This window comes from Dendropsophus ebraccatus, chromosome 9 (assembly GCF_027789765.1).
Source record: "Dendropsophus ebraccatus isolate aDenEbr1 chromosome 9, aDenEbr1.pat, whole genome shotgun sequence".
NCBI classification, from domain to species: domain Eukaryota; kingdom Metazoa; phylum Chordata; class Amphibia; order Anura; family Hylidae; genus Dendropsophus; species Dendropsophus ebraccatus.
Window position 1 is genome coordinate 113,865,075 of NC_091462.1, and position 9,794 is coordinate 113,874,868.

Below are 9,794 nucleotides of genomic sequence, written 5' to 3' on the forward strand. Positions count from 1 at the left end.
CCCCCTGTGCTCTATCCCCATATTAATAATCCCCCCTGTGCTCTATCCCATATAAATAATCCCCCCTGTGCTCTATCCCCATATTAATAATCCCCCCTGTGCTCTATCCCCATATAAATAATCCCCCCTGTGCTCTATCCCCATATTAATAATCCCCCTGTGCTCTATCCCATATAAATAATCCCCCCTGTGCTCTATCCCCATGTTAATAATCCCCCCTGTGCTCTATCCCATGTTAATAATCCCCCCTGTGCTCTATCCCATGTTAATAATCCCCCCTGTGCTCTATCCCCATATTAATAATCCCCCCTGTGCTCTATCCCCATATTAATAATCCCCCCTGTGCTCTATCCCCATATCAGGGGCGTAACTAGAACTAGCTGGGCCCCATAGCAAACTTTTGATTGCCCCCCCCCCCCCCCCAAACAACTGACCACTAAGCTGTGAAGAGAGAGCAATATGTATATATAGTATTAGGAAAAGCATTATAGCACCATGACCAGAGCCATTACCACTATATTGTTACCAACCAAATCCAGTATATTAAGATGAATAATACAAACAGTACCAGTTTACATGGGACAAATATTACCCCCTCTCACTGACTAAAACCCCCACATACTGAATAATGCTACCACTGCTACGGTATAATATCCACAGTCCACTATCACCATTGGCCATACAGTGGCATGTATAGGCTCCACACAGGCTTTACACACCAGAAGTGATTACAGTGCAGTTACAGGCGTCTTCTCCAATCGGAGTTGCTCACTTCTCCCCTTCTTCTCCATCCAGCCTGGCCACCATAAGGACTTCACTCAGTAGGATCTGCCGGACAGTTTAGGTTCCTCACTCATGCCCCAATATCCTATGCATCTATTTGCTCCATCTGTTCCCTCATATAGTGGTCCCCTCTGTATTCATATAGTAGTTAGACAACTGTGTCCCTCATTAAGTAGTTAGACCCTTCTCTGCCCCCCCCCCCCATGTAGTACCGTATTTTTCGCTTTATAGGACGCGCCTTTTGATCAGACGCGCCCCTGATTATAAGGGGAAAATAGAAAAAAAATATTTTGCTCATTGTCACAGTTTGGAGATAGCAGCAGTGTGATTGGTGCCAATCCCCCCCATATAGTGCCCCACATAGTAGCCAATCCCCCCATATAGTGCCCCACATAGTAGCCTATGCCCCCATATAGTGCCCCACATAGTAGCCAATGCCCCCATATAGTGCCCCACATAGTAGCCAATGCCCCCATATAGTGCCTCACATAGTAGCCAATGCCCCCATATAGTGCCCCCCATAGTAGCCAATGCCCCACATAGTAGCCAATGCCCCCATATAGTGCCCCCCATAGTAGCCAATGCCCCCATATAGTAGCCAATGCCCCCATATAGTGCCCCCCATAGTAGCCAATGCCCTCATATAGTAGCCAATGCCCCCACATAGTGCCCCCCATAGTAGCCAATGCCCCCATATAGTAGCCAATGCCCTCACATAGCCAATGCCCCCATATAGTGCCCCCCATAGTAGCCAATGCCCCCATATAGTATCCAATGCCCCCACATAGAAGCCAATGCCCCCATATAGTGCCCCTCATAGAAGCCAATTCCCCCATATAGTAGCCAATGCCCCCATACAGTGCCCCAATTGTAGCCAGTGCCCTCCATAGTAGCCAATGCCCCCATACAATGCCCCCATGTAGTAGACAGTGCCCTCATATAGTAGCCAATGCCCCCATACAGTGCCCCCATATAGTAGCCAATGCCCCCAGACAGTGCCCCCATCGTAGCCAGTGCCCCCATATAGTAGCCAATGCCCCCATCGTAGCCAGTGCCCCCATATAGTAGCCAATGCCCCATACAGTGCTCGCATAGTAGCCAATGCCCCATACAGTGCCCCCCATAGTAGCCAATGCCCCATACAGTGCCCCCCATAGTAGCCAATCCCCCCTGCGACCAGAAAATCAACAAACAGGTTACTCACCTGTCCGCCGGCCCCAGCAGCTCCTCTCCCGACACTCCGGTCTCCCGTCATCCTCCAGCACAGGCAGCGGGGGACAGAGAGACTGCCGCTGCAGAACACTTCCGGGACACAGGCAGCGTCTCTGTACCCCACTGCCTGTGCCCGGAGGATGACGGGAGACCGGAGTGTCGGGAGAGGAGCTGCTGGGGCCGGCGGACAGGTGAGTAGGACAGCGATCCCCTCCGCACGCCCAGCCCGCCCCCTCCATCGCCGCTTAGCCGATCAGGAGCCCAGGAAAGTGCTGCTCATTGCACTTTTCCGGGCTTCTGATCGGCTCAGCTGAGCAGCGATAGAAGGGGCGGGCGGAGGGGATGGCTCAGGGCAGCTCACTATGCATATGCATAGTGAGCGGCAATACAGGGGGCGGGGGCATACTTTAACGCGGGGGCCCGGGCCCCCTAAGCCCCCGGGCCCCATAGCGACGGCGTACCCTGCCCCCATGGTAGCTACGCCAGTGCCCCATATAAATAATCCCCCTGTGCTCTATTGCAGTGTCCCAGAACAGCCCTTCTTATGCTCACACTTTTATTATAACCAGTCCTGTTCTGGAAAGCTATTGCAAACTGCGTGTATTGTGTCACCCCTGCAGTATTCAGGTCTGCTTTTTCATTCACTTATTGCATGTATATTAAGGTATCAGTGTCTAATGGTATTATGTCGCCCCCCAGTGTTCAAGGATGGTACTTCTCATGTATATTTCTCTGTATATGCTTAATGGTGTGATGATGCAATGGCTGGATGTCACATGACTGTGCCCTGCTTCCATGGTAACTCCAATGGTCATCGAGCTTTTGGCTGGGGTTACCATGTGACTTCCTGTGCTACCTCAGTCTATTCCCTACCATCAAGGGAATGGGTTGTGTTAGTCCTCTCTCCCTGCTAAGAGAGAGGCCTGCGTGTGCTCTGCTGCTCCAGTCCACTGGCTGTGTTCCTGTCTCAAGTCTCAAGATTCTCGTCTGGGTGTCGATTCTTCAGTCATTCTTCAGTTCCTCTCATCATCATCTTCTCTAATCATCAACAGCAAGTATTTCATTCAAGTCTCATTCCACCCAGCATCTCTGCTTCAGTATCACTACTACTCCCATTATTCAGCACGCTACTCTCACAGCCTATTGCAGCATCACCCATTACTCTGCTTTATCCAAGTCTGCCTTATTCCCGGTTGCATCCGGAGAGACTGTTGCTATTAGTTACCACCGTTACAATAAATATACAACTACCGTTGTTTCTGAACCTTGGCATTGGTGTGTTCATTGGTGCCCTGACTAAGGACAATGAAGAATCGCACGCCCAGTATTCCCGCATGGTCAGGAGCCCGGTTTCCAGCTGTATCACCCTCGTGCCTACACCGTGACCACTACTTCCTACAGCTGCCCCGGTTCCTGCCTGTTAGCACCATCTATACTGCGGAGTGGCCCCTAGGGGTAAGGGCATCGCACTATCCCCATATTAATAAACCCCCCCATTATCCCCCCATATCAGTATTCCCCCCCTGTGCTTCCCCCCCCCGCCCCCAATATTAATAATCCACCTGTGGTCTGCCCACCATAGTAATAAACCCCCCGTGCTGTCCCCATAGTAAAAATTCCCCCCCCCATGCTCTGCCCCATAGTAATAATCACCCCCTGTGCTCCGCACGCAGCAAAGTGAGGTCCGGGCGATGCCACCAGCGCCCCAAAGCTGTCGGCGCCCATGTGCTCGCCCGGCCCGCCCGCCTCTAGAAATGGCCATGCTTAAGGGGGCAGTCTAGTCTACTGTTCAGCCTATAAGAGAGTGTATCCTCACAGAGCCTGGTGACCGCGTGTCTCCAGGCCCTGGCCTGCCGCTAGGAGCCTTCTGCGGGACTTCTGCATATTCTTCTGACTACTAGGTCCTAGCCATGTCCGGCAAGAGCACCATGTGGAGCTGCAGTAAAGGACAGAACAAACCTGTTCCCATGGGGGACTGTCTTCTCTACTGCTAACTCTGAAGGAGTCTGCAAGTCTATTGACGTACCAACCCTAGTAAGTAGTTTAGCTAGGTGCAAAGGCCGAGTTTTTACTGCAACTCGCTAGCGTGATCCTTGGGGGTCTCCTGGACAACTAGCTCTAAGTGGACCTGTAATCCCTGTTAGCGTGTCACTCTGTGCCCACATAATAGTATCAGTGGATGTCTTTTCCAGTGGATTCAGGACTTGTCACTTACAGCCCAAGCTGAGCCATTATGCCAATAGGCCCCCGTTTTCAATAGTCTACAGTATCCTAACTTACCTACGCTCCACAGCTACAGTCTATTTTAACTATTGCTAATTAACTATTATGGTGTCCCACAGTTAAGTGCCCCAGGCACTTGTCCTAAAGTTCTGTTCAGTGGTGATGAAGGCAACATTCTATAGTTTCACCACTAGGTGTCAGTGTTATTTCTAAAATCTGTTATGTGTTGCACAGCTGAAGTAAGTAAAGGGTTACTGTTTTCTATGTACCATGTGGTCTGTACTGACCTATAGGAGATACTCTGTCTTCTTCTACCTATCCCAGCTCTCCACACACAGCCCCGTGGCCATAGGAGAACAGTGGCCATTATTTAATACAGTGTGTGAACAACGGCCGCTGTTCCCCATAGAATTCTGCACAGTGTATTCTTTTTTTATAAGAATGGCCATTGTTATACTCGGAAACAACAGCCTTTTCCTACCCAATTCATGCTGAGGAGGAAGAAGACCAGGCCCGTCTCCACATACCGCCCCCCCCCCCCAATGGGGTTTGGGGGGAATGGGGCCAGATAGCTTATTAACATACATTACAAAGTTGTAGAACTAAATTAAATTAAATTACATTAAAGCGTCTATGTACCCACAATCTGAAACCCCCAAACCGCTTGTACCATTGAATAGCTGCTTTTAATCCAAGATCTGTGTCAGATTGGCGTGGCCTAGAGTGTCTGTGCATTAGGCTTCCGTCCCTCCTCCCTGGCCTCCTCATCATTAGGAACGCCCCCGGGCAGGATTTTTTCTATTCATCACCTGAACACTGTACAGGGGCCTTAACGATCCAGCTCATGTGCAGTGTTCACACAGGTGATGAATAGGAGAAATTGTTCTAGGGGTTTTCCTGATGATGAAGGGCGGGGAGGAGGAACAGAGGGGTGTCGCAATCCTAGGGCATAGACACCCTACGCCACGCCAATCTGACACAGGGCTGCAAGTTTAAAAGTTGTTTTTTAGGACAATAACTGTATCACCTGCTGAACGGTACAAGGGGCTGGGGGGGGGGGGGGGGGGACCGATTGTGGGTACAGAGTCACTTTAAGCTAAAAAAAAAATGTCCGGAGTTGTCCTTTAAGTATTTAACAGTTTTGCATTGAGGGGATGAGCAGGTGTCCTGTATACTGTACATTCTGTGTTATGGATGATGATGGGAATCTGTCCTGATACAAGAACCATAATGTTATGGTAAAGAGGAAATGACATGACTTAAGGTATTGCTCTTTCTAAGCCCACTTTACCTTTGACCCAATCTCCCCTTCCCCCACAAACTCTGAGGACACTCCGGTAGTGTTGGAACAATTGGCCATAACATCATCTTTATTAAAGTGCTTCAAATTAACAAATAGAATAACATTAAACAACAATAAATAACAATAAGAGATAATAATAATAACAACAATGATAACAATAATAGATAATAATAGCAACAATAATAGAGTTCAGGTCTAGGGAGGTCTGGCATTGCACCATCCAGCAGCACCAGTCACTGACTATCCCCCAGCAGCACCAGTCACTGACTATCCCCCAGCAGCACCAGTCACTGACTATCCCCCAGCAGCACCAGTCACTGACTATCCCCCAGCAGCACCAGTCACAGACTATCCCCCAGCAGCACCAGTCACAGACTATCCCCCAGCAGCACCAGTCACAGACTATCCCCCAGCAGCACCAGTCACTGACTATCCCCCAGCAGCACCAGTCACTGACTATCCCCCAGCAGCACCAGTCACTGACTATCCCCCAGCAGCACCAGTCACTGACTATCCCCCAGCAGCACCAGTCACTGACCAGTCACCATCCCTCTGACGGGTCCCCTTCAGAGTAACTCTACATTAAAGTCCCCTATGAGACCCCCCTACCGCAGGCTGTCAGGACGAGAAATGAACCAAGACGCGCACACCCGGCCGCCATATAACCTCCGATAGGGGCGAGGGGAGGGCTGACTGTGTCTGGCGACAACTAATGCTCCGCCTCTTCTTCACCTCTTATAGGACCTGTGTCCGTTGCTAAGTGACTCACCTAGCAACTCCCGCACTTTTCCGTGTCGGCTCCACTCCCTCTCCCACTGACTTACACTTAACCCTTACTGCCCCACACTTCTTCCGTACTTAACCCATTACACTCCCAGCTATCCCAGCCATGCTGCGCCCCCCGCTCTGTGCCCTTCCTTCGTATACCAGCCGGCAGCTGAAAGTTACAGAAAACAGAATTCCAACCCTCAGTGCTGCTGCTCCTCTTCCTCCCGCTCGGCTTATCACAGGCAGTGTGAGGGTTAATATTTTCCCGCCAAATTACAGTATCTCTGAGATAAAGCCTGAAACAGTCCAACCCCGCCTCACACCCTCACACCGCTGCTGCTCGAGAAGGATCTCCGGACATGGCTGCCGGTAAGTGGATCCAGCCGACCAGATATATACAGTATACTGCAATAGCATCTATATACTGCAGCTCTCGGGGGTCAGAGACAGATATACACAGTGTGGTGTAATACTATCTATATCCTGCAGCTCTCAGGGGACAGAGACGGTCGTCCAGGGTAGAGAGCAGCAGCTCCGCTCCCTGTATACTGCGCACAGCCTGTACACTAAGGGGGAGATTTATGAAAGGGTGTAAATATACATCTGGTGTAAACTGCCCACTGCAGCCAATCACAGCTCAGCTTTCGGCTCTGGTAAAATATAAGAGGAGCTGTGATTGGTTGCTGTGGGCAGTTTACACCAGATGTATATTTACACCCTTTCATAAATCTCCCCCTATGTATCTACATCATATGGAAACGTCACCCGTCTTAGCTTTGGATTTTTAAACACTTTTGTTACAACAATCGTTGTTTATTTAGTAAATATTTTAATTGTTATTTGCATTAAACAAACATGGTGATACCCATTATATATACTGGTGTTATACTCTTCTATAGGGGTCAGGTAGGACCCATGGCGGTTCCATAGTGTCATTTCTATATATTGGACACATATGGGTAAGGAGCGTGACTTGGTGAGGGTAGTCGACGGCCCAAAGTTATCAACAAACAAAAATAGTTGGAAGTGCACCAACAGGGGCCCCCAATGTGGGAGACCACCCACTACTTTAAAGGGATACTCCAGCGAAAATCTTTTTTTCTTTCTTTCTCTAATCAACTGGTTTAGAAAGTTATATAGATTTGTAATTTACTAATATTTAATCTCAAGTTTTTCCATACTTAACAGCTGCTGTATGTCCTGTAGGAAGTGGTGTATTCTCTCCAGTCTGACACAGTGCTCTCTGCTGCCACCTCTGTCCATGTCAGGAACTGTCCAGAGCAGGAGAGGTTTTCTGTAGGGATTTGCTGCTGCTCTGGGCAGTTCCTGACATGGACAGAGGTGGCAGCAGAGAGCACTGTGTGAAACTGGAGAGAATACACCACTTCCTGCATGACATACAGCTGCTGATAAGTACAGGAAGACTTTTTTTTTTTTTTTTTTTTTTTTAAATAAAAGTAAATTACAAATCTATATAACGTTCTGAAACCAGTTGCTCTGAAAGAAAAATATTTTCATGGGATAACCCCTTTAAGGGCTCTCAGTCTATTAGCCATGGAAAAGACACCCAATCAGAAACAAGAACAAATACACACCATAGACAACAACAAAACTCATATCATAAAAGTATAAAACCCTGAACTTTAAAACCTAACGGGAGGGAGGGAAGGGAAGCGGCTCCAGGAGCAGCGGCTGAGGGGAGGAGGGGTTAACCCTTTCCTTCCACAGCTATGGGGACTGTTCAACAGGCAGCTGGAGCCAAATCAAACAGGAGGGCAGGAAGGGGAAGAAGGGGTTAAGAGTCTGGCCAGTCAGAGAGGACTCCACCTAGGTAAATGGAATAAATTGTCTTTCAGTTAGATTGTTCCTTAGAGTTGTTAGTTGTGTAATATCCCGACAGTGCCGGCCTTCCAGATAAAGGGGAGGAAGGGATTCAAGCCAGATGACTGTGGGAGAGCGAGAAAACGTAACTGGAGAAACTAGTTTGGGCCGTACCTAACACCACACGTTCTACTTCTCTTGGCTCCAGGTTTGGCCACCAGTTTCCCATCTGTTTGGGTGGATTCCAGGTTAGATGTATATGGAGTAATATCGGTTTGGTAGAACTATATTGGGTTTGTAGTTATCTGGACTCCCAGGTACTCGGTGAGGATTCTTTGTAGGGACAGACTGACGGCCATTGTGGTTGTTTCCTTCTATTTGGGTGGGTTCACACTACAGAATCCATGCGGAGAAGTTCCGGCGGATTCCGTCGCTTGTACCCGCTCCTGGCGGGGCGCATCTCCGTCCATCCCATAGACACCCCATATGGTCGGGCAGGCTCCGCCATCCGCCGCAAGAATTGACATTGACGGTGGAATTGGTCCAGCAATAGAATAGTGTCTATGGCATGGGCGCTCTGCAGTGATGAGGGGCCAGAGTGACGTCACTACAGAGCGCTGCCACTATATATATAAGGAGGGGTTGGCCGGCAGGGCTGGATTGGTGCAGAAGGCTGTAGCCCCACCCCCAGGGCACCCAACCAACATATTAATAAAATACAGGATTGTATGAAAACCGTGCTGAAGACAAAGAAAACTTCCCTCCTCCTCAGAATCTCATGCCAGATGTGATAGACATAGATGTGATCTCCGGTATGTTCTCATTACAGACATGGGGCATTTTGTGGACAGACATCAAACGGAGCTGATACAACATGTGACTCCGGTGCCACCGATCCTCGATGATCTCCGGGACTGGAATCTAATAAAACGTGAACAAAATAGCATAGTGCGCAGTAAGACAACCGATCAGGAGAAGATGCGGCAGCTCTTCGATTACGTTGAAGCCTGGGGAGATGAAGACAAAGACCGGTTACTGGAATCTCTGAGAAAACATAACGCTCCGCTCATCCGGAGGCTGGGAAGGCACCAAAACCAGATGGGTGCTGGGATGGATCTCCGCTAGCTGAGGCCGGAGGGTTCACCGTATATTGTACAGCACTGTGTAACTCCTTATCATCACAGCAGACGTCTCACCCCGGATCATTGTTTGTAAAACACTAAAGAAAATTCCCTACATTACATACATTGCCGGATTCTAATTTGATGTGTAAGAGAAGTTATCGGACACAGGCTCCGTATAGTATACATACCTCCCAAGTGTCCCTCTTTTGGAGGGACAGTCCCTACTTTTGACCCACGTCTCCTGTCCCTCTTTTCCCCTTACATGTCCCTCTTTTTGACCTAGGAATTAGATTTGCTTTAATAAACTTTTTATCTTGCTGTAGAAAGTGTCTGGTTTCTTACTGTACAATACTGTGGTGCAAGCTGGATCCTATATATTGTTATGTGACATTGTGGCCCTGTCACCCATCATATCACACATGCAAATGCAGTGTCCCAGAACAGCCCTTCTCATGCTCGCACTTGTATTATAACCAGTTCTGTTCTGGAAAGCTATGGTCCACTGCAAACTGCGTGTATTGTGTCACCCCTGCAGTATTCAGGTCTGCTATTCCATTCAT

At 48.9% G+C, this 9,794-nt stretch overlaps 1 protein-coding gene across 1 annotated transcript; it reads left to right on the top strand.

The window, feature by feature from the left end:
• Positions 1-6,361: 6,361 nt before the first annotated feature.
• On the top strand, positions 6,362-9,560 carry LOC138801598 (apoptosis-associated speck-like protein containing a CARD). Its single transcript, XM_069984599.1, has 2 exons — positions 6,362-6,658; positions 8,940-9,560. The coding sequence occupies exons 1-2, from the start codon at positions 6,649-6,651 to the stop codon at positions 9,233-9,235; spliced, it is 306 nt and encodes a 101-aa protein (XP_069840700.1). The 5' UTR covers positions 6,362-6,648; the 3' UTR covers positions 9,236-9,560.
• Positions 9,561-9,794: the final 234 nt, after the last annotated feature.